The following is a 24,733-nucleotide window of genomic DNA, read 5'->3' as shown; positions in this document are numbered from 1 at the left end:
TCACCAAATAAAAGTTGTTTATATTTAGTTAATTCTAAGAACACAGACATCCTAAGAAGAGACGATTAAGAAAGTGTATTCTAAACAGGATTTTAATCATAAAAATTAGTGATTCAAAGAAGTAAAACAGAATACACGAATCCAGAAAAATATATATTTTTATCTCTTATTTGAGAACCACCTAACATTCTCTTTAAGAGATATCAATATTAAAATTGTGCAAAGAAACCGTACCCATAGTGTTTAAACCTTAAAACCCATAACTGGTTTATATATGACAAAAATAAAATTAAAAGCATGGAAAATAATGAACAGTTTACAGAATTCAAAGAAAACCAGGGTGACTAAAGGTCAGGGGAAGGAAAACCAGAGACAGGAGACATCTGGAAAAGTAGCGTGCTCGGCTGCGTCTGCTGCGCGCCTGGACCACCCAGGGTGGCCGGGGCACCCGGCCGTCACTGATAGGAGGGGTAGAGTGCAATATCTCTAGTGGCCAGCAAATTAACTGGTGCTCTGGTGAAATTTCCAGAATTAAGGCCAAGATAGTTTTCGGTGAGAACTGTTCTCCGTGAGAGCATGTTCAGCATGTGGTGGAGCCGGGACCTGATGCCAGAGAAGTGAAACTGCCGCTCTTTATTCAAGTTTCTGAAGGAGTCGAAGTGGGGGGAGCCCCAGTACTTGTAATGGCCAGGAAGGCCGAGGTCGGTGGCCCGGATGGAAGTCTGGGAGCCGATGGAGCTCGCCACAGAGCCTTGGGAAGACAGTGAGGAGTAAGACTTCAAACTGGAAGACCTCGAGACAGACATCTTCGAGACAGGTGACCCTTCTTTAGATTGGGTTCCCTGAGAAAAGAGAACATTCTCGTCCACATCAGTCTGGGTGGTGGCCGACATGAACCGGGTCACGGTTTGGGAGCTTGCAGCCCGGGTGGCCACAGTGGTCTGGGTCCCAACACTGGTTTGGGTGGTGCCGGTCTGTGTTCCAGAGTCACTCACACTCACTGTTGGCACCTCCTCCCCGGGCTCCGTCTGGGTGGCAGCATCAGCCGCCGTCCCACCCTCTGCGGCGTCCCGGTGGCTGTTCAGGTAGTCCTCCTCATCGATGGTGGAGGACTCCGAGTCGTGGCGCCCCACCTCTGCCCTGCTCCTGGCGGGCGCCCCACACTCCGGCTCGGCCCTCCTGGGGGTGCTTGAGAGCCTGGCCAGCCGCTGGCGCAGCAGGTTGCCCAGTGTGAGCCCCCTGGATGGCAGCTGCCGGTCGACTAGATGGTCGAACTTGCCGCTGACTCGGAAGCCAGACAGGAGTTTGGAGCTGATGGGCTTTGATTGCGCATACAGGATGCGGAACTCCAGGTCAAAGTGCTCCACCACTTGGCCGGACAGAATGACCAAGTTACTGCTATTTAATTTGCCATCCGTCCATGTAAAACTTAAGGAGTAAAAAGAAACAAATAGAAACTGCTCAGCATAAGCAATGTTAATGCATTTATTGTCAGTCTGAATAATAAAGCCCAGGCATCCTGCTACCTAAGAGTCATAACTCTAACGACAGCACACCCAGCATGCATTCACCCAGCCTCAGCCTAGACGTGTGGCACACGCGGGTTACTGTGAAAGTAAAAAGGCCGACTGCTTCACCAACACACTAACACCTGCACATCCTCAGCCTCAGAGTTTTTCAAAACTAGAATGGGTCTCTAAAATATTCCAGCCAGCACCCTCATTTTCTCATGATTTCACAGCAGGAAGCTATGGTGGACCCTAGGCCAGGCCCAGTCCCTAAGGATGGCCAGTGCAGTGCTCGGGGCTCCCTCCAGCGCTGCCAATTTCACAAAGGACACTGTGTCATTCTAATGATGGCGTTGTTGCTGGGAGCACATTTAGAGCCGACTAGGCCGTGTCCCTGCCTGTCCAGCATCCCTCCTCCTTCTTCTGGTGACAGAACCCACACCCAACCTAGGCCAAAAGGCCTTCATTTATGCATCCTCTCCAATCTCGGGAGGGATGGGCATGTGACCAGGCTGGCCAGACCACCCTGTGCCCTCTGATATAGGGAGCTACCCAGGGTGGCCCCCGGGGGCCGAGTCACTTTTCCAGGATTGATACCAGCACTACAAGGTATCAAGTCTCTCTCTTTGGGAGACAGCTATTCAAGGCCACATAAGAAAGCCTGGATCTTTGCCTTCAGGCAGAGAGTGTGACTGAGAATGAAGACCAACTAGAGGAAGCAGGACCAGGAGACAGTGTTCTGATAGATGTACTGCCTCCAGGTCAAGAGGAGCTGCGAACCTTTCGACTCCTCTGAATCACCTGAGTCAACAAATCCCACCCGCACAGTCTGAGTTAGCTTTCTGCACTTACAGCCACCCCACTGATAGAGAAGGGAGATTCTTCTGAAAACCCTCAACAAGATCACAAAAACAGACACCTATTTAACACCAGGACTATAACAAGTCCCCAACAAATGAGAGCCATCAACCTCCTCACCCTCAATGGTGGCATATTTCATTTGAGGAGGGTAGTTTTCATATTTTAGAATAGCCAAAAACCAGTTGAGCTAAAGTTGGCTAACAGAGAGAAATCTTCCTTTGGGTGGAAATCCAGTTTCCTCCTGGTATTTAAAAACTTTTCATGGAAGAAGATACAAGGAAGAGGGCACATTCTCCCCAGCACTGGCGGTACTGCTGGAAAAGGCATCAAGACTTTCGTCTCACCGCCTCATTGTCCGCAAATCTCCCCATGTCCACCCTTGCCCAGCGAGGACACATACTGATCACTCAGGAATGTGCGTTTCTTCAAAAATGACTTTTTCACTTTTAAACTCTGAGCCACACCTCATGCACGCCATCAGACAGTCTAACGCAGAGGCGGCAAAGCACTGAAGCCACAGGAGAAAAAAATGGCATGTCTTAACTTCTGGAGATTAGTGCTAACCACTCCACCCTCCATTCAACTTTCCTGCACTCTCCCTTAAGCTGCCTTTGCTAAATGAGACTTCAAAGGCAGGGCCAGAACATGGATTAGCACCTTCTAGACGGAAGCACTAGATTACAAGGCTTGAAGCAAGGTGAAGGATTTAAGTGTGAGCTGACCACTTCGGCTTTGCCAGCTATACAGACGCCCAGGCCTGAGACTGCCCTTACCTTCAAGTGAGCAGGAACAAGGGTTCAAAGTACCCAAGGAATAAGACTCGGACTGTTCATGTCCCTGTTAACCCAAGGGCACTCCATCTGCTGTGGGCCTGGCTGAGGCTCCCTGTGGGGTCTCCGGGCAAACGCCCACCTCTGCACTTCAGTTTCGTGAAGCACAGGGCAGGGGAGGCGATCCCACCCCAACCACCACCTACAGGAGGAGGCTTCGATGAACCTGCTCACACGCAGATGCACCCCTCTCAGAATGTCGGGCTGTACGGCCTTGCGTTGAGAGGGAAAACGCTTTGCCTTTACATGGCATGCGCTTTCTAAAAAGCAGATTAACAAGCAAGGACGGGGGAGGAACGTACCTGTAGGAGCCTGTAGCCACGCGAATGCCATCAATCAGCGTGAACTTTTCATGAACCTTCCCAACAATTTTAGTTCCCGACCTCGCATAGTAGATGTTCCCTGTGATGGTCCGTACTGTCATGAGCTGTTGGCAGGAGAGCGGGGAAGAAAGAAACGAACAGCCTAGTGAACAGATGATTAAGACGAGAGGGTCTAGTTCACAATTCCCGAAGGGACAGACGTTTTGGCCGATGAGTGGTCTGTGGTCACTGTTCAGTGACAAAGCGCCCGGTGCCCTGGCCAGGAGATTCTCAGCGCTCAAGCAGTGCTGCTGCATGTTTTGCCCAGCGTCTCACATGCCTGTTTCTTACATGTATGTTTGAGACCCTCGGTTCATGTGAGCATGTGCCGTAAAAGAAGACTCACTTTTTGGTGAAACTAAACAACTGCCCTGAAATTACTTTTGAAACAAAACGCAGGGGATTAAACTCTCAAAGGGAACATGCTCATAATAAATAGCATCTTAACAAAGGCTTAAAGAAGCTAAGTTGACATTTCTCCTACTTCTTTTGTTTAGTAAGATCAGCAGTAATTAACAGCCCCCACACCGTCGTGGACCCAGAGCACACGGGATGAGCCCTCTCCGGTACAGGCCTCAAAGCAGGAAACTCGCACCTCACACGCCTTAATCGGCAATGGCGCATTTCCCGCAAGTGCGCATTTCCCAGAAAGGTGCCCTGCTCTCCTGCTCTCTCTTTCTTCCCCTGCTCTCCTGAACACACTGGGGCCGTATACTGCCTGTGCATGTGTAATCATCTTTGTAAAGTGACACACATAATGTATATACAATGGTATGCAAAATACTAAGTTAATGCGCATTTAGCTTCTTTGGAGAGCAGTAGCTAAATATCTTTAGATATCTTATACATTCAAATTAAATATTTAAGGTTTTTGTTTGACTCTCATTCATTCCACAAACAAAGTAAGCCCCTAGTATATGCCAAGCCTTGAGACAACAGAGAGATAAGGCATGCTTCTTGCTATAAGGCACACTCCTGACCTGCGAGGACTAGACAGGGGAGAGAAAAGTAATAAATGATTAGAAACTACAGCAAGACTACCATCATCCAGAGAAGTGAAGAGCTATGCCCACACAAAAACCTGTGCGCAGATATTCATCATACTTTACTCACTGTAGTAAAAGACTGCACACCATCCCAATGTCTTCCACTGGGTGAACGGCTGAACGAACTATGGTACAACCATACCATGAGACTACTCAGCAGCTAAAAGGAACACACTACTGATACATACAATTTGGGCAGACCCCAAGGGCTTCATGCAGATGGAAAAAAGCCAGTCTCAAAAGGTCACATACTGCATGGCTCCATTTACATAACACTCTCTAAATGAGAGACGGGGGTGTCTCTCACGGAGACGGGACGGTGGGGACACCGAGAGGGGCCTGGCTGTGACTGTGAAGGTGTGGCACAAGGGCGAGCTCAGTGGTGCAGAGCAGCTCTGCCCCTTGCGGGCGGGGGCGGTTACACACATGCACACGTGAGAAAATGGCACAGAACCACAGACGCACATCGTACCCAGGTCGGTTTCCAGCTTTTGCTATTGTCCTGGAAGTTACACCCGACGTAACCATTGGGGGAAACTGGCCAAAGGATCCAGGGAAACCTCTTTGTATTAGCTTTACAATTTCCATGAATCTATAATTACTTTAAAAATAAAAACAAAAGGCCAAACAGAAAAAACTATGCAAGATGACATCACCTCAGTGGCATTCTTACCAAAACGCACAATCTGAATTTGACCACGAGGAAACACCGGACAAACCCTAACTCTACGGAAACCTGGCTGGGGTTCTTCCAAGTGTCCAGACCCTAAAACACAGCGGGACGAGTGGTTCCAGAGGAGAGGAGGCTGAGGAGACATGACAACTACGCCAGCTCCGGTCCTGGACTGAGTGCTGGACAAGAAAAGGGGCTTTCATGCAATGAGCAGTGAAATGTATAATTAGATCAGATAATAGTATTATATCAAGTTTATTGCTTCATTTTCAAATTTGTACTGAGGTTTGTAAGATGGTCACATTTAGAGAATTTGAGCAAAAAATATTCGTGAATTCCTTATGGGGCTTATATTGCTTTTATAAGTCTTTTGTAAACCATAAATCATTTCAAAATGGAAATTAATTTAAATTTTAAAAAGCTATTAACGTCCACAGAGGAACACATGGAGCTGGCAGGCACGGGCTTCCTGGAGGAGGTGGCGATTCCTCAGCAGAGCCTCCAAGGATCAACGTACAATAAGAAGCATAAAGAAATAGCACTATGAGCAGACTCAGGCGTGCTTTTGTGCATCTTACTCTTCGGCACTTAGCTGAATGTTGTGCAGGCCTCTGTGACTGTGGCCAAAGCATTCTGAGGCCTGCATGCAAATGTGTGACCAAGTTCCTCCAGACAGGACACCGAGCATCTGAACCAGCTACAGGGCCTGGGCCTGGGCCCGGGGGAGGACGTCTGCCCCCACCCGGTGAGAGCACATGTTCCCCAGCACGGACGTGCCCAGGTGAGGGAAGCAGCCAGGGAAGATGGTGTTTCCCCAGGAAGGAGTTAAGACGTGGTGAAAACTGGTGAGGCCAGAGACACAGACCTCCTTTCAGCCCCTCCTACAGAGGATCTGGGCACCCGTAAAGGCACCAGCCAGCAGTGGGCAACTGAGTTCTGCTGAGTTAGATGACTCACAGCCAATCTCCTGATCAAACTTGCTGCTAGAACTGTTCCGTGATTTGCCTGCTGCCAACACACCGCTTTAATTACAGAAAGAGCGCCCTGAAATTAAACAAGGACACCTTCAATTTCTTCACCTGGAGTAGGTGAGCAGTCAGACCGAACGTTGGGCTAGAGGACAATACCCTTTTCCACGCCTGACTTGCACATTCCTGGGGCCCACCTGACCTTGTTTTTTATATGACTGTGGGTCACATGGCTGCTTCATGTCACTGGCTCTCCGAGGCCCAATCCTACCTCCATCATGATTTGCTTTGTAGTACCAGCAACAAGTTAGAAACTACCTAATTAAAACCCAATTCTTGGTTTCCTCATTAGGGAAAACAGCTAACAAGAATTCTGTGGGAGAGTTAAATAGCTAAAATTTTGCAAAACCAAACTGCTTAATAATAAGGTAGTAACTTTATATCCCCTATGCAGTAACCTACAGCATTAAAGCCCAACTTCTTTCCTGGCTTTGCTAACAGCTTTATTTCCAGTACCTAGAACAGCGCACAGTAGGTGCTCATCAGTGATGAGCTAAATTTCACACCCAGAGCAAAGGACACAAAAAGCCTAATTTTATAACAAGGAGACATGAGAGGCACCATGTGACAGTGATGGCAGATGGGGGGTCAAACCCCGGTCGCACCACTGTTCAGTGGCCCTCTGCGTCACCCCTCCTGATCTGACACACAGGGAGGGTGCCACTTACGCAAAAGGGCTTCTATAAGGATTAAGTTGCGTAACATTCGTCAAGAGCCAAGGACAGTGCCCGGGCAGGGCAGGGGCTCCATCGGAAGCCGTCACTACAACCAAAACTGGAGCCTACCAGCACTGCAGTAAAAAGCAGCGGCTTCCAAGGCAGCCTCTGGACATCAACGGTCAGGCCCCTTGTCAGGAGACGGCGTGATGTGAGGCAGGGGCCAAGGCTTGAATCCCGACTCTGCCGTTTCTTTTCTCAGACTTCAGGCACACACATCTCTCTGCTCGTGGCCCCGGCTGCCTCCCTTGTGATGGGGATACGACTACCACCTGCCATGCAAGATGGGTCCTGGTCTCGACCGTGGTGAAACCAGAAACAGTGCAACACCAACCTTTTCCTGCTCGGGATGAACTTTCAGATCCATGCACATGTCCAGAAACTGGGAGAGCAGGGCCTGGTCCAGCAGGATGTACACAGCAACTCCATGTTTCCGACACATCTCCTGCAGGTCTCTGAAGACGTCGATGTCTGTGAACACGTCCATCACCACCGCGATCACCTGCAGGGGCCGGGCGAGGCAGGGGAAGGGCGAGCCGTCAGCTCACAACACCAGCACCTTACGGCTCCTGGTCCAGACTCCGGACCCGACCTCAGAGCCGGGAAAGGATCCCCACCCTACAGCACCCTCCCTTCTCCTTCTGCACTGTCGGTTCTCCCCTCACCGTGAACTCCTCTCTGTCTCCAAAGACTCTCAGGCCACGGTATGCTACAAGTCTGGACTTGGCCCAGCCATCCCTCCCAACTGCCTCCTAGCTGCGCCGCTCCTCCACGCTGGCAAGCTTCTCAGAAACATACAGCAATCCACGGCGCCCTGCCCTCCCCTGAGCCTGTTCCGTTCAGCTCCTCTTCGTTTACTGAAACCCCGGTCTTACAGGCTCGCTCAGACCAGCAATCTGTCTAGGCTCTGTGGCTAACACCCCGTTATCCTAGGCCTGTGGCTTCCCCACCGGCTTCAAACTCCTCCATCTGTAAAAGGACAGAAAACCTTAGATTCTCTCTGAGGTCCCCTCTGAGTATAATATTCTCCAAGTCTGTGATTTTGATTATTGTCTGATTTTGGATCATAAGCTCTGATTTTTTGTCACAATCGATAGGCACACCCCACCCACCCTCAGCTCAGGCCTTGAAACTGATCAAACCAGGCAAGCAGACCCCCCCCCCCCCATTCTGCCTCTCACACGAGTCAGGACGCAAACCAATGGCCCCCACAGCACCAGCCTCCCCCACTCTATGAAAAGTGGTCTCTATAGTTCTTTAGGATCTATGTGCCCGCAGTACAAGCCCACAAGAGCAGGAATACGGAAATACGCATATGTCCTAAGGATTCTGTCCGGAAGCTTGTCCAGTCCTTTCTTCTCCCCCAAAACGTGGCTCCAGCCCCGGCTGATGTGGCTCAGTTGGATGGAGCACCATCCCATGGACTGGAATGTTGTGGGTTTGATTCCCGATCAGGGCACGTACCCAGGTTGTGGGTTCAATCCCCCTTGGGGTGTGCACAACAAGGCAGCCACCTGATCTTTCTCTCTATCTCCCCACCGCCCCCCAAAAAACAATGGGAAAAAAATGTCCTTGGATAAGGATTTAAAAAAATGAAAAACAAAAAGCATGGTCTCCTCCGTGCCTCCTAATCCCTCTTCCACACTTGGCATTCAACTACAGTTAAGAGCTGCCCCAGCCGTGAGTGTCTGCGAAAATTACAGCTACTCTTCAAGGTGTCGGTTTCCTTAGCTGCAAAATAGGCGTGCAGTGAGAACTAAATGACTAGGTTACGTGAAGCGCGCGGTACAAAAGATCCCTTAACTATCTGTTCATTGACTCACTTGACTAGTCCAGGGTTTGCTCCAGACAGCTGAACACGGAGGCACCGCCAGCTCCCCGCCTTCCTTGCTGAAGAGAGGCCGCGCCAGCCACAAAGCCTCTAATCATACCCCTCGCAGGTTTAACCGTGGCCCTCAGCTAACTGCTGGCAGGGCCGTGAGGACGTCAAAACACCCAGGCTCAGACACAAGTCCCCTCACACCACCGAATCAGAAGTGGGGGTGTCAGTTAGCTCGGGAAACTGCTCCCTGAAGCCAAGTTTGGAGCCCTTTTGCAGTCCGCACTCAGGGGCCTCTCTTTCCTCCTAACCTCAACCATAAACACCTGTCTTTTACAATCACATTAACTTTTTTTAACCTTTAGGCAATTTATTACAGGTGTCACGCCTACGGGAGCAGCGGCATTTGAATGGGGCTGATTCCACTCGGTACCCAACAGTCATCATCCCCGTGAGCATTTGGTGGTGGGGGTGGAGGGAAGTCAGACAGGAAATGCAGAGACAGAGGCAACGCTGCTCTTCCTCCAGGAAGCCTCAGCTACGGGGAGGAGGGACCTTGAAATGCCTGCTCCTGGGAAGCCACTGCTCTGAGAGAGGCTGAGAAGATGGATTTCTCTCTCCAGCTGCCTCCCCCTTTCCCTCCCCTCCCCAATCTTGATGAAGCCCCCCCCCCGCCAGCTGTGAGTTATTCTGGGTAAAGGGTACAGTGAAACCCACTGGGCACAGTAATTTAAAAAATAAAAAGTATTCTTTATGAACTGGTGGCATCTTTAGAAGTTTATATCCTCCGATGGGTTTTTATACATCCTCTCTTGACCTGGTATCTGCCCCACTCACACCGTGGCTGAAAGGCAGAAAAGCCTGGGCACACGGAGCCCGGCTCTGCAGGTCACTCGTTGTGTGGCCCTGGGCCAACTGCTGAACGCCCATCCGAGCCTCCGCGGCCTCCTCAGGAAGACACGGACGATACCAGCACCTACGTCAAAGGGCTGTCGTGAGGATTAAGTGAGACAAAGCCTGGAAAGGGCTCAGGCTTGTCCCTGGTGTCCAATCAGGCGGCCGGCACCCCTTCAGAGTCTGCTGTGGGCTGCACCCTTGTACTAGGCAGAATGGCAACTAGAAAGAATTTGACCCAGACCCGACTTATCTGCAAAGAGACAGCAGGGGATGCAGGGACGTACAATGATACACACTGGAGAGGCAATTAGGGGGCACCATGGGGAGAGGGGGCAGCAGAGCACCTGCCCTGCAGTGGTGGGTGCACTACTGGCGTTCACTGTTCACCGAAGAACAGGAGGAGCCCTGAAGAAGAAGGGCATTTGAGCTGAATCACAAGCAAGGACAAGATCTGGACAGGAGAGAAGTGACGGGGAGGACATTCTGGCAGGAGGCCATGCGACGACAGGAAGAGGGAGGAATGATGGGGCAGGTACCAATCTGGCTGGCATGTGGGACATGCAAGAAAGGGAGCAATAGGGCATGACCGGGAGACAGGCGAATGAGTAACATCACAGAAGGCCTTGAATGCCAACCAAGGAAGCAGTATCACGTGGGCAGTGGAGGGAAGGAGTATGGAGTTCAAAGTGAAGACCCCAACAGGACAAAAGAAGCTGATGCTGAGAGAGAGGCAGGGGTAGGCTGGAGGCCTGGCCCCGCCTCCTCCCACACAGGGCCATGCACTCAAGTGCCCACAACACAGCGGGCACTTAGATACTTCTTAGGTTCAGCAAGCATTTAGGAAGATTAAAGAGTGAAAGAAGAAAAATCAGTGATAGAGGCTTTGCCAATGGAAGCAATGAGGGTTAAAGAGGGGGGAAAGGGGTGATGGGAGAGCCAAGCAATGGCCTGCAAGGGCTGGAGGAGGAAGGAAGAGGGAAGGCAGGGAGGGAAGAGGCAGAAGAAGGCTCAGGTTTACACAAGCAGGAAACAGAAAAAGGAAAATTTGAGAGGGAAGCTTCAAAATGGATTTTGAGGTGGCAGTAAAACCTTCATAAGGGGGGTCTACATGCACAGGTTTAAGAATGAGGGTACAGCATCCTGGCTGGTGTGGCTCAGTGGGTCACTGGTTCTACTCCTGGGCACACGCCTGGGTCGTCCCTGGTTGGGGTGCATGAGAGGCAACTGATAGATAATTCTGTCCCTCTCTTTCTCCCTCCCTTCCCCCTCTCTAAAACAAACTTATTTTTAAAACAGGAGTAAAGCTCTCTAGAGGAACACAGACACCTGCTTGCCTCTCTTACATCTCACTATTCCTTCAAATATTCGGTGAGCCCACCATGAGCCTGGCATGCAGCTGCGCACTGAGGACCAGGGTCAATCACTGTCCTTAAAAAACCCCGTCTAATGAGGGATATAGGAGACAAGCCAGGAGTAGCACAGTGTGATAGGGCCCACGGACATGCACTTGGGGTGCCACCAAAATAGAGACCAAGGGGCCGGTAGACGTGCACCCAGGGTGCCACTGGAACTGAGACCAAGGAAGCCAGCCCAGTTGGCATGGCTGGAGAGGGCTGGAGCACTGCTGGGGGCAGGGACCCGGGAGCAGGGTGGTAAGTTTAAATCACCCGCCAAACGGAGTTTGGAGTCACCGCTCCACAGAACGGTTGTACAGACAGTCACTTTGTTAGGTAGTAAGCATCTAATCTGCTGTTGGTTTCACTGTCTGGTTTTCAAGTTTCAACCTTTCCTATGTGCACTAAGATAACTGGATTTGGACGCTGGTCCCCGACACCCACAGGGAGTCTAGAGGATGGACGAGGTGTTTCTTCCCGACTCCCCCTATACCCAACACCGCTCCTCTCTTTCTAGGGCAAGACTCTCACGCCTTCTGTAGAAGGAACAGCACGATCCATGGAAGAAATCAGTAGGAAATCCTTCCTTTCTTCGTTCCTTCCCTCCTTCCTTCTTCCTTCCAGGCTCAAGCCCTCTCCCCTATACTGTCCTCTCCAATCCACCAGCCCCCAAGCAACCACACTCTGCAGAGTTGAACTAGACCTGGGGCTTCTCAAATCTCTGAGGCGACAGTCTCTCCAGTGAGCTGAGCAATGGCCTGGACTCACTCGATGACTAGCCAGCCAAGGCCTGCTTTCCAAGGCCGGACACCTCTTCTGGGTGCTGGTGTCCTCTCTCACGCTGCAGGCTACGGGCCCCACAAGTATACCTGGACTTGCAGAAGTCGAAGAAACCAGCCACTGCTCGCTCCCTGAGGAACAATGTAAGGATGGGCAAAGGAGAGACACATCAGGGAGGTGAGCATCCCAAGGCCATCAAGTGCCCGCATGGTCACGGTGGGCACGGCCCTGCCCAGGCCCAGGCTGCACAGAGCCTGCCCACTTTCTAAGGGCTAGAAAGCTCTGGAAGTGCTGACTTTTGAGAGTCTATTCCAGTGCCAACACCAATCTGAAACTCAGTGCTCCTCAGTCACAATTCCTGGTACCCTACACCAGGGGTCCCCAACACCCCTAGGGCCATGGACCAGTACCAGTCCGGGGCCTGTGAGGAACTGGCCGCACAGCAGGATGTATTCAGCAGGCAAGAGAGCTAGCGAGCCTTCGCTGCCACTACTGCCTGAGCTCCGCCTCCTGTCTCCTCCACCACCACCACCACACCCAGCCCATGCAAAAACTGTCTTCCACAGAAGCAGGCCCTGGTGACAAAAAGGTTTGGGACCACTGCCCTACACTGCTCCCACACTTCTCCAGCCACATCTGGAGCAGCCACACCTGTGTGTCAAGTCCCACGTCATCATCGCAGGTGACAAAACCTAAGCCTTACCCCACCCTACCAACTACCCCTTGCTGGTCTATACCAAGGGGCTCAGAGGTCCTCGTAGTTACAGAGCAGCCATCTTGGTGGTATTCTTGGTCTTTGGGAAGGGTACAAAGCCTGTTCATGCTACTTTTCACAGGACTGGGATCTTTTCTAAGTGTCTTCTTGCACAAGAGCTCTAAAGAGATATCTAGAGATCTCAAAATCCCCATAATTCTTACCCCTGGTTTACAGGTGAGAAAACTGAAGCTTGGAGAGTTTAGGTAACTCGTTAGAAGTGACACACTCAGGCAAATGCAGGAGCTGGAACTTCAGCCCAGGTCTGTGTGACTCCAGAGCGACGTGGGAAAGTGTTAAACTAAGTATTATTTCAAACAAGTCTAATAATGTTCCGTCTTCAAATGACTAGGAACACAAACTAAACCCTGAGAGGATCAGCAGAGTTCATTTCATAAAGTACGTGGGATCAAGCCCACCACAGAGGATGATCACAAATAACACGCGATAATAATTCAGAGTGAATGCGGAGGAAACCTGCAACTCCCCAGGGCAGCAAGGCGCCTCTCCTCTGCCAGCGGCACCGCTCATTCAGAAGGGACTAAATCCGGGTATCTCTGGAAACAAAGATGCAATGCGAACAGGCTACAGAATTAGACCAAGACATGGATCCTGGCTCTTCCACTTTGAAGCACCATGTACACTCTAGCAAGTTACTTAAGTCCTGTTAGCTTCTATAGTGTGCACATAATGCTGCCTGTGTCTCGCAATGTCTGGGGGTTCAGTCAACGAGAGAACCCGTGTAAACATTTGACAGCTCCTGGCATAAAAGGAAGCCTTCACACGGCAGCTAGTCATATTCAGTCCCAATTCTGCCACTATTCCTGGGCAAGTCATTCTACCTGAGCTCAGCATCCTCCGACAGGGCCCCTTCCAGCCCTGGAGTCGGACTCACGCACCTTCCATGGGCTGGCCTGGGCCCTGACCTGCCACGTGGGCAGCCTCCAGGGGCCCCTCGCTCCGTCAGCCGTTCCAGTTCGCATTCCAGTTCTTCCTCCGCGTGATGCGGGATGCTCACATCAGTCACCCCTTCCTGCTGCACCTCAGTTTCCCTCCCTCCCTCCCCACCCACAGTCATGAAGCAAGGACACGTGCGTAACATGCCTGGAATTCTACCCAAGTTCTGCGTCCGTCCGAAGAGGCATCCAGTGGTCAACGCAGCCTGTCTGCTGAGTCCTCACGCTGACCACGTGACACCCAACGTCGCTTTCTCTCAACTCCCTAAGGCCCTTGCCACTTCTTCGGAAGACCCTCTTGCTAAAAAAGCTAAAGATATATTTTCTCCCAATTTTTTACATCTTTTAAGAGACCAGAAATTCTCTCCTTGGAATTTCTTTAAAAATCTTTAACCTATCCTGACATCATCTTCAAGGTTTAAAAACAAAACAAACAAACAAAAAAGAGTAAATTTCAACAGCAAAACCTAAATTTGCTTGTGAGTGTTCTCTCTAGATTTCACAGGCTGTTGTTGCACAGTTAACAATTCAAGCATCAGATTCAAGTGCTGGTAGAGCCTCCATCCGCAGAGTGGCACAGTGCCGCTCCAAGAAGTAGGGGGGCGGCTTCTCAGTGGCCTGGGAAGGGACTGACCACCCACACAGCGGCACTGCCTCTGCGCTGTTCTGGCCAAAAGCAGGTGGGCTGGGCTTTTAAAAAGGGAAGGAAAAGCATCAAGAGGTGTTTTCCTTTTTTTTCTTTGGGGGGTGCTGGAAGGCGGGGGCTTGTCAAGTCTATTATTCTGAGTTATTTTTATTTTATAATTACAGAAAACATCTGCCTGATTCCAAATCCAATCTACGAGACAAGGTACTTTCAGAGACCCTGGATTGCATCCTTGCTCCCTCCCTTTTTCTTCTTTCCCTTCCTCTCTCCTCATTAATATGGTAATTTTAATTAGTTTTTTTTTGCTTATTCTTCCTTTTCTTAAAAAAGATTTTATTTTAGAGAGAGGGGCAGGAAGAGAAGAGGGAAGGAAACACCAATCAGTTGCCTCTCGTAAGCACCTCAAAAACAGGCACCAAACCCACAACCCAGGCCTGTGCCCCTACAGGAATCAAATCGGTGACCTCTCGCTTTGTGGGACAATGCCCAACCAACTGAGCCACACCAGTCAAGGCTATTCTTCCATTTCTTAAAATATAAATAAGTATGTGTATGTATGTATGTAGAACCAGCTGACCTTCTTAACTCTTCCTATACCTTCCCCTTCTTGGCCCTGTCCACTCTCCTGCCCCTCCCTCACTACCCTTCCAGGCCATCGAATGACCGAGTCCTTCAACTCTACCTCAAATTCTTTCCCTGCCCCCACCCCCTGCCCCAGCACAGCCTTAGCACAGACCTCCTTCTAACACACAGATCCCGATGGCCCCCTCCTTCCAACCATCCTGGATCCTGTCTCGCCCCCCTCCAACCCACCCTCCTACTGCTCAGGAACGCCTATCTGATCATGCTCCTCTCCTTCCTCTAAACCTTCCAGTACTGTGCAAAGTTCTCGGCAGTCCAGCCCACATCTCCTTTCAGCCTTCTCCCTTACCACCAACCCTCAGAGACTCTGCTCCAGTCGTGAGAAACTTGGTTGCCTCCCAAACACACCAGGCCACTTCACACTTCGGAGCCAGTTCCCATCCTCTGGCCTGGCGAGCCCCACCCATCCTCCTGATTGCAGCTCTAAACTCGACACCAATGCTGAGGCTGTCTTTCTTCAGCCTCTCCCTTACTGCCTGAAGCAACCTCCTCACAGCTTCCCACCAGCAGGCTGTCAGCTCTCGAGTGCGGGCAAGGATTATGCTCTCCACCTGCGGACCCAACCCCTGGCTGGCACGATGTCTGATACACAGCGGGCAATGAATAAACAAGTATTAAGCATTTGGCAGAAACACTGAAAAGATGTAACTGGACATAAAGGTAAGGTGCCACCTTTATCAGTTCAAATCACCCAGGTTCCAAATACAGAATCTCAAAGATACGAGTGTGTGGCTGGACTAGGGTAAAGAAGGGGACGGGAGGTTCTACTCAGGAGTGTCAGCGTTACAGAATGCCCCCAAGACAAAGGAGAGTCTGACTGCCAGCCTGTTCCAAGTGCCCACGTTCTCATCCTGGAGGTGCGCTTTGGGAATGCACACCTACCCCACAACCGAGCCTTTTCCCATCTTTTTAATCTCTCACTGAAGCCACAAGTGTCTGCAGCATCGAAAGGACCCTCAGCACAGCCGATGACACACTGCAGGACTGATACTGGCAAGCTGGAGCCCACACCTACTCCCCCAAAGGCAAGGCACTAGCCTGTTATATTGCCTACCTGCTGCACCCCCATCATCAGGCAAAGAACAGCCAGCATCAGAACCGCTTGGGGCCTGTTCCTGACTTGGCTAGTTCAACTAGGCTTGATGCATAGATATAACCCACAGTCACACTCAAGTACAATCCCTAACAAGCCTTACCACAGCCTAGGGCTTTCCTGCTACTTCCAAGGCACAGAGCTACGACGCTGAGCACTGCCAGTCAGCAAGCAGGGCGGCAGCGGAGCACGGCTACGGACTAAGGTGTCTGCTCCACTCACCTCGTGTGCTGCATTCCTCCTCCCTGACCCCCAGGGACCCAGCACCCTGCTGCAGTCTCATCCTGGCTGGCATCAAGACAAGACCTCCCAGTGCACCCCAATACCATGTCACACTAAGAGTCAGACAACAGCACCAAAACCCACTGTGAAGAGTTGCCCTGCTGCAGGGGATTTGCACTTTGGGAAGCCACTGCTAACTGAGACATCGCCCAGTCTGCGAAAACCCAACCCCCTGCCCCACCCATTCACAGAAGCAGCAAATTCCCCTCCACTCTGGTATGTATTGCCATTCTCGTATGTATTTGCTTTCTACAATGGGAGACATGAGGGGGTGACTAGTAATTATAGATTCCTAATGCCCCAGAATTGTCTCTGGGGACAATTTTTCAGGGCCTTTCCCCTAGGAAATGAATTTAAGTAAAGCAGCTACTAAGAAGCCCCTGAAAGTGGGATTTAGTGTTGGCTCACAGCCAGGAATATTGGCAGTGGGGTTTGGTTTAACCAAAATTTGAAACTAGAAGTATTTCTGGTTCCTTTCCCCCACGGGCTGGAATGTTAGAAGTTGGGACTCCGACATAATTTACATTCTCGGTGACTGAGATTCCTCCCAACTCTCCCCTACCATAAAAGGAGGGGCCAGGACATCAGGAATCCGAGGGGTGACACGCAGGGTGGGGGCAATCCGGGGATCCCGAGGCCACCGGCCTGCGCTCCCAAAAGGCCTGTTTCCTATTCTTGAAGAGGGTTTCCCGTCTGATCGGACATCCAGGTGTCCCAAGAGGCTGAGACCCGGCCGCTCACCTCTCGCGCTGAACGGAGCTGCTGGCGCAGCGCGTCCTTGCAGCCATAGGGGCCGCCAGCGCCTGTGCCGCGGGGCTGGAAGTGCGCCTCGACGCGCGTGGCACCGCGGTAGGCGCCCTGGTAGAAGGCCGGCCAGCCAAGCTCCAGCAGCGGCGGCTCCAGATCCGACTGCTCGGGGAAGTAGGTGCCGGACGAGCAGTCGTGCGAGGAGCCGAAGGAGTCCTCGGCCTCTCCTACCGCGCCTTCCTCGCGGGGCCGCTCGGCCGTCCGCAGAATGGTGCGCACCTCATCGGGGTTTAGGAAGCGGCCAAGGCGCTCGCGTCGCAGAAAGGCTGCGAAGGCGTCCGCGCCGCCTGCCAGCAGCTCCTCGAGCGCCAGGCGCTGCGTTTCGCTGTACAGCTCCCCTGGATTGGGCGGCCCGCCCGGAGACAAGCAGGCCATGGGCAGCTCGTCCAGTCCCTCCGACAGCAAAGCCATGGTGGTGCTCCGACCCGACCAGGCTGGGCAGAGTGCGCACCCGCAAGCCACTTTATAGGCCCTTTGAATCAAATCGACCCGCGCCATTGGCCGCGCTGCCCCGCCCCGGCTCTCCCATTGGCTGTCTTCCTCTAACGGTAGAGCCTGGACGCTGAGCACGCCGCTACGGCCCGCCCCTTGATGTGCATTGGCTGGCCCGCGGCCGGGCCCCACCCCTCGTTTTTTGCACTGGCGGCCCACGCAGGTTAGCCCTAGCTCTCGTTCCCGGTTTGCTCTTGGAATTTAAATTTGACGATTGTGTCCTGCTCCGACGTTGTCCTGCTCCGCCCTGCGGGGCACTGATCTCCTCAGTCAGCTAAAGATGGGACGGGCCTGATCGGCCGTACCGCCCAGAGTGGCGGCGCGGGCTGCGGAGCCTGAACTGAAGTCCTAGAGCCGTGCACTGCCATCCTAACGCTCCCCCTGCCGGCCGGCCCTCCTAAGGCCCGGAGCGGTCACACCGAGACACTGGGATTTAATCATTCATTCCTTCAAAACCACCGGTCCCTCATAACAGCCAGTCCTTTGATTATACCCTCAGGTAGCATTCTCTTCTCTCACTTTATCGTGTTTTTACCTGGCAAAATCCCAACCCGCTCTCTACCCGCTTCGCCTCTGCACCTGGGCAGCCATGCCGTGCTAGGGAGAAGAAAACACTACCTGGCTGACCGTGCCTTAAATTTCTGATCTCAAGTGCCTGCTAGCCTACATTTCCCTCATTCATTCTACATTTTCTTCTCTCTTATTCTAAGTTTACTTCCTATTTCACTGAGAAAATATAAGCAATCAGAGAAGACTTCCACGTGCTCTGTCCACGTGTATCTACCCACCCTCATCTGTGCCTACACACTGAGTCTTCTGTTACTATTGATCAACTGTCCCTTCCACTTGTGCCCCAGCTGCCCGCCCCTCTGGTACTAACCGGTGCCTCTCCAGCAATTCTGGCTCCTGGATCATCCACTTCCGTCCTTTACTAGTTCATTCCTGTCAGCATTCAAACATGCTGAAATATTTCTCATCGTAACCCTCTCTTGAACCTACATTCCTCCCAGGGGTGTCCCACCCACAGCCCAATGGCTGCGTACAGCCCAGGATGGCTATGAATGCGGCCCAGCAAAATCATAAATTTACTTAAACGTGAGATTTTGTTTGTTTTTTTCATTAGTGTTTGTGGATTTTTAATGTGTGGCCCAAGACAACTCTTCTTCCAATGTGGCCCAGAGACACCAAAACTTTGAACACCCTGTGAGACCTTCCTCCTCATTTCTCTTTGATAGCAAAAAACCTCAAATAAGTTGTGTATACTTGCCGTCTCCAGTTTTCTTCCCATTCCCTCTTGAACCCTGTCTAATCAAGCTCATGCTTCCTTTGCTCTATCAAAACCTTGTCAAGGTCATCGCGAGCTTCACGGTACTAGATCCCATAGTCAATTTTCAGGCCCATTTTCTGTGTGTAAATGAGAAAGCATCTGTACAACTGTAAAGTGCTCCCTACCAGTGAGAGGTTAGCATTATTATTTAGAAACCAATAAACTTTTTAAGGGGATGAATGCCCACCACTGCAACGATACTTCTGTTTTCCCCACCCTCTCCCCAACCCCAGCCTTTTTGTGAAGTTTTTCAGGCCCAAGTGTGGGGCCTTGCATGTGTCCCGGCTCTAGCATCCAGTGTCCTGAATGGTCCAAGAAAGCACTCTTTCCATCTCCTTCTGAGACACAACAAACGTCAGCAAATGACAAAGTCAAGGACCACGGTCTGGGGCTATGCAACCACACAACTTGTCAATGCCTCTATTGCCTGGGGGGGGAGTGAGAATACCCAGGGTCTCACCTGCTGTGTTGTTGTAATAGTGTGAAGTAGTATATAGTATTTTACCTCCTCACTATAGGCTGTATGAGGAAAAGGATTGGAGTGGGGTGGGGAGGGGGAGAGGATGGGACAGGTCAGGGCATGTTCAGAACAGAACACAACAGAATAGAGAGGTAGCCCTGTTATGTATACATATGTCATCAGACAAACCTGTGAAAGTATTATATATATATTTTATATATATAATTATATATACATATATATGGGCTATTATAGAGTCCTATGTTAATTTCAAAAGGAACATAGCCAGAGTGAAGGTCATTCCTACCCATCCATCTTTGCTTGAATTCACCAGGTTTCACTGCCTCCTGGTCTGGAAAGACATCCGCTCCATGTCTGAGACCTCAGAGCCCCCTCTGCATTAGGGGCCCCCTGGGAGAGTCTGCTGTGCTGGGGAGCAGGGACCCTCCACCTCCTATCCCAGGCGTCACCTCTTTGTGAATTCCACTCAGCACAATTCAAGAGCACGCACAGCAATGACCACAGCCACATCAACAGGTGTTATTAAAAGGAATTTAATAATCTTAATTAAAAACTCAACAGCGAATTCCGTCACAGGCCTTGGCAGCTGAAGCAACTCCAGGGTCATGCCCCTTTGGGACGTGGTTGGGCCGAGGTCTTGGACACGGGCCCACCACTGCTGCGTGGCGAGGAGCGACCTGAAAGTTATTTCGATACAATATCAAAGATCCGCGTGGATGTTTTTTTTAAAAAAAGTTTTAAATATATTAGACTCTCTTGATTGCCATTTTTACACAAAGCTGCTGATACAGTATACAGAGTTTTAACTTTTTTTCACATAAAATACATTTTTCTTAAGTGTTCTCTGTACATCAGTGGCTTCTGGTCTGGTGAATTATTGCGGAGGGCTGGGGGTCTGCAGACCTTTCCTGGGTGCGCAGAGCCAGGCCCCGCACTGTGGCACTTGCGTGCCCATGGGAAGCAGGTCCTCTGGCCAACTGGCCAGCAAGAGACTCCTACCAAGGAGAGGGCTAGAGCTTCTGGCAAAGGGATCATTTCTGCGGAGTTATTCACTGACCACACTGCCCTTTGTTCTTATGTGCCCTGGGGGAGGGGAGGCTGTCCCCAGGCTACAATAGCAGGAGTTAAATATAGTCCTTCTGAGCATCTTGTAAGGGGCTCCTCCTGGAAAGTGCCCCAGTATCCTGCTCTGGGAGAGCAGGTGGAAGAGAGAGCTCAAGATCAAAAGGTATCTGACACCGGTAACTCAAATGGTCTTACATTACTACAAAGCCAGCAAACTGTGGTGGGATAGGACAGGGGACGTACCCTTGTTAGCTTTCTAAGGTCATTTAAATTGATCAAACAGTGCAGAGCAGTTTCATCGATGCTGCATAATTGATGGAGAACTATATCCTGAAGTCTTCAGCAGACCTGGGTCTAGATTCACTCAGCTTCCTTGAGCTACTGGCCAGAAACTCACTCTCTGGTGACAGCCACCAATTTTCAATTGTCTGGGGCATAGGGTAGGAGCGAGGGCCAGAGCTCACAGTGAGCCACATGGCACCTGCTCTGGAAGTAGCCTCCTTCCATCTGCCAGGAACTGCCACCAGTGTGGGTCTTGGCAGGAGCTGGGCATCTGGTCAACCTTGCCAGCATTCTCCCAGCTCCTTGATTCATACCTGCCAGGAAGACAGGCAGATTCATGAAGGAAGGCTTCGATGTTAAAGGAGAAGCTCTTTTTCCTCTTGTTGTCCATGGGTGGGGAAGGAAGACTACATAATAAATAGCAAAACTGAGTGAGAGACAGTGAGTTTAAAAACCTGAGATGCATTGGGCAGCAAATTCCAGACTCCTTATTCTTCTAGACACTGACCTCAAACTGCTATGATACAGTACCTCTGAGATGCTGGCCTGAAGGCAGCTAGGAGCCCTGAGGGGTCCACATAGGCTCGGGATGGTGTCAGCCTGGAACCCAAGTTCCAGCATCCGCATTTCGTGGCACATGTCCTCTACAGGTGGCCATGACAGCTGTTTCCTGGCTATAGGGATTCATACTCTAGGGAGTCTAAGAGCTGAAAAGCAAAGGGGTGCTGGACCAGGATGCAGTCACCCAACCACAGACAACTTGGATGGGCTGCTGCCAACACCCATGGTCCTCAAGGGATGGAAACCATAAAAGGCAATCTCCTCACTCTATCTTGTTTCTCCTTTATCCCCAGAACCTAACATAGTGCCTCGGATGTCACAGCTACTTAGCAAACTTCATGAGTGAATAAACAGATGACCTTGGCCCAGCTCGCCCTTCAACACCCATGAGACCTACAGGAAAAGTACCCCAGGTACTAGAAGCCCCAACAGGGAATGGTTTATCCCTGACTGACAACATGAGCTTGTGCTCAAGAGTCTTCAGTTCCCAGCCTTCTGGGTGGAGAAGAATGGCCCAGGAGGCAGGAGGCAAGGGGGGAATGGCCAGAGGGCCTAGAGTAGGCAATAAATGCCTTCAGTCTCTGGGCCCTGAGCAAGCAGATCCCAAAAACCTGCCCAGCTCTCTCCTGAGGAGTATGTGGCTTCCCTGGGCACTGCCAGCTTGCAGCCTAAGTTGGCTCAAGAGGACTTGCAGTGTTAGTCTGATCTGAACACTGTTTTAAAGCCGAAGGTATGTGTGTTTTAGGTCATCCCTGCCCTGCTCCAGCCCCAGGCTGGGATGATGGAGAGCCCACCCTAGACCCCAGGGACACAGGAGGCATCATACACGTATCTGCAGTCTCCTGACCAGCCCTGCCACCCTCTACTGGAACTGCCCTGGAGTTGGGGTGGCAGTGGCCTGGTGCTGTGACCCTCCCTGTACCCAAGAGCCACCAGGGGCACAGGGACTCTCCTGAGGCCCATGCTCTCCTGCCCAGCTGCCCCACTCCTGGTGGAGCATCAGCTGGGCCCCCCTGGGAGCCAGCTCCCTTCCAGGTTATGGGGAGAGGGTGCGGGGCCCACAGTGGGGACTGGGACTAGCAAACAGCAGACCCATCACTAAGGCTGTGGTACAAGGGGAACTTCTCCAGCCACAGCCCCCTGGCCCAGGTTCCCTGCCCCCCACCAACCCCCCTGCCCAGGGAGAATTTTTCATAGGCTCAGAAAGAAGGGGATTAAAGGGAACCCAGATTTGTCCCCCAAGTCACAGAATCTAGATCTAGGGGGCACCGTCAGAGCTCTAAGGAGGTAGTTTTAGGACAAATAAAAGGTGCACAGAGCAGGGAACAAACCTGCTCGTTAGTTACACCAATGGGTTTTGGCTGAGCCGGTGGACAGCACCCATCTCACGGGCAACAGCGTCAAGGGGGCTCATGAGAGAATGCAGTGAGAGTGGTGGGCAGCCTGCCCCTCGGGTGAACTGAATGGGTGGTCACACAGCTGGCTCCTGGCATGGGCAAGGCTGTAGGGAGCAGGCCCGTGTCCGGCCTCCCCAGCATCGGGGAGACTGGGACTATGAAACTGTAGGGCTGGGGTGAGACCGACTCCAGTCCCACCACCACTCTCCTGAATGCAGTTTAGGGTGTTGGCCATGGGCACCTTGGATTTGCAGCCTTGCGGTGCCCCCACTCTGGCAGGAGCAGGCAGGCAGCCCCTGGGCCAGGCAGGAGGAACTCACGAGGGCTGACTGGCAACCTGTTTCACTGGGCATTCCAGGAAAGGCAAAGCTGAGCCTGGGGTCCTAAGCATTCACCCTGGGAGTGCAGGCCAGCGTGGGGCGTACCCAGCGACCCCTCACTGCTCCCTTGGATGGCTCAGTCTGAGGAGGGCTCACCAAGAATTCACCAACACGAATTCACTCCTCTCTTTGGAAAAGCCCTTCCAACTGAAGGCCCTCAAGTTCATTTTTCCCTCACAAGTCAGTAAAACCCAGCGATCATGGCATTATCCATGAAAGCAGTCAAATTCGGTTCCCTCCCGCATAGAGTTTAACAGCCTTCAACAATTCTTGTATCAAATGCACTTTGGGAAACACTTCGTTCCCCCTCCACTTTTTGATGCTTCCATCCAAAAACAGAATGGGATTTGGATTATTCCAGGAATGGAATAGCTTGGTTTTCCACCCCATACCCCGGGTGGTTGCACAGCTAACTCCTGGCGTGGGCGAGGTTGTGGGGAGCAGGCCTGTGCTCATTCTATCTACCCATGTGAGTTCAAGGCTCCCTCTGAACACAGGGAGACCTGCCTGCTCTTGTCAGATGTACATGGTGGCCCAGACCCTGGTAGGACTCTGGGCAGGACTATGGGTCTCAGCTTAGCAGGCCCCCTCCTCTGCTAGGCCACATTGGCAGTGGTGACAAAAACCCTCAGTCATAACCTCAATCCTCTTGGACACAGCCCACAAATTCTGTCCCACCTGCTTCCCATGAGCCCCCCGGTCATTTGTACACATGTTGGTGAAGTGCATGTATGTGTTATGTGACATGCGAGGACTGGTCCAGAGAAGACTTCACCCACAGCTGAACCGGAGCCCAGCCCTCCCTCCCCAAATCATACCGCAGGGCTGGGCGGGAAGCCATGAGGGGCCTTGTTTCTGACGGCAGACGATGCAGCGGGAAGCACTGGGGAAGCGCTGCGGCAGCTGCCCTTGAGCTGCGGGCAGCGGGCTGAGAGGTGGGGTCGGCCTTCCTCTGGAAAGCAGAGCCCATCTCCCCGCCGGGTGCTGCCCTCTGAAGCTTCCCCAACCAGGGCTGCTGGGCTGGCCTGGATTCCAGGGACCCCCCTCCCCAACACATCCCTCTCCTCTGTCATAGGGAGACTAGGAGATCCGGCAACAGCCATGGACCTTCTCCTCCATCTCCTCTATGGGGGCCTTGAACTTCAAGAGCGGGGGGTCGCCGCTGGTGACCGTGTAATACACCGAGGTGCCATTGCTGCTGTATGGTGAAGTTCTGCCTCCGATCAAGGGGGCCTTGCCTTCGCTGCTGCTCTCGCCCGTCCTGGCTATGCCGCTGCCCAGGTGGGTGCTCAGGAAGGGGTGGCTGAGCAGCTTGGCTGCAGCCCGGTGCCGCTTCAGCTCCAAGAGCGTCTGGGAGCTCTGTTCCTTGTAGCCACTCCAGGGCGGGGTGGCGTCCGCCATGCCGGGGTTGCCGTAGACCATGCTGTAGTCGGGCACCTCGTGCACTTTCCAGACATCGCCGTTGGACAGTGCGTACTGGTAGGCGCTGACCGGAGCCCGCAGGCCATTCTCGACAGGCATGTCCATCTCGCTTCGTGGGATCTTGCTAGGAAACTCCGAGAGCAGCACGGGCTTCTCCAGCCGGGGGTTCTGCAAGTGGAAGGGCAACATTACCAGCTGGCTGGAGTGGAGGACCTGGACCCACACCGCACCT

At 52.0% G+C, this 24,733-nt stretch overlaps 2 protein-coding genes across 2 annotated transcripts in view; both read right to left on the bottom strand.

Annotated features, from left to right (window-relative positions):
- On the bottom strand, nucleotides 1-17,531 carry FAM83D (family with sequence similarity 83 member D). The gene is made up of 4 exons (XM_028524334.2): nucleotides 17,029-17,531; nucleotides 7,359-7,526; nucleotides 3,502-3,626; nucleotides 1-1,428 (listed from the first exon to the last, which is right to left on the bottom strand). Exons 1-4 carry the CDS (start codon nucleotides 17,503-17,505, stop codon nucleotides 456-458), a joined length of 1,743 nt encoding a protein of 580 aa, XP_028380135.1. The 5' UTR covers nucleotides 17,506-17,531; the 3' UTR covers nucleotides 1-455.
- Nucleotides 17,532-19,911: 2,380 nt separating this feature from the next.
- Nucleotides 19,912-24,733, bottom strand: part of PPP1R16B (protein phosphatase 1 regulatory subunit 16B) — an 89,317-nt gene continuing 84,495 nt past the window's right edge. The window contains exon 11 of the mRNA XM_028524601.2: nucleotides 19,912-24,669. Coding sequence (XP_028380402.1) covers nucleotides 24,160-24,669 — 510 coding nt within the window. The 3' untranslated portion in view covers nucleotides 19,912-24,159. The remainder of the gene's footprint in view (nucleotides 24,670-24,733) is intronic.

Source organism: Phyllostomus discolor, chromosome 9, assembly GCF_004126475.2.
Source record: "Phyllostomus discolor isolate MPI-MPIP mPhyDis1 chromosome 9, mPhyDis1.pri.v3, whole genome shotgun sequence".
Lineage (NCBI taxonomy): Eukaryota > Metazoa > Chordata > Mammalia > Chiroptera > Phyllostomidae > Phyllostomus > Phyllostomus discolor.
The sequence above is the reverse complement of the archived record's forward strand: the minus strand, read 5'-3'. Positions and strand labels throughout refer to the sequence as shown.

Bases quoted from the DNA above. Each gene is read 5' to 3' on its own strand.
- FAM83D (XM_028524334.2), bottom strand. From the start codon at position 17,505: ATGGCTTTGCTGTCGGAGGGACTGGACGAGCTGCCCATGGCCTGCTTG. The intron at 3,627-7,358 runs GTTGGTGTTGCA...TCCTGCCAACAG, and splicing joins TTCATCCCGAGCAGGAAAAG to CTCATGACAGTACGGACCAT. The intron at 1,429-3,501 runs GTACGTTCCTCC...TTACTCCTTAAG, and splicing joins GTGGCTACAGGCTCCTACAG to TTTTACATGGACGGATGGCA.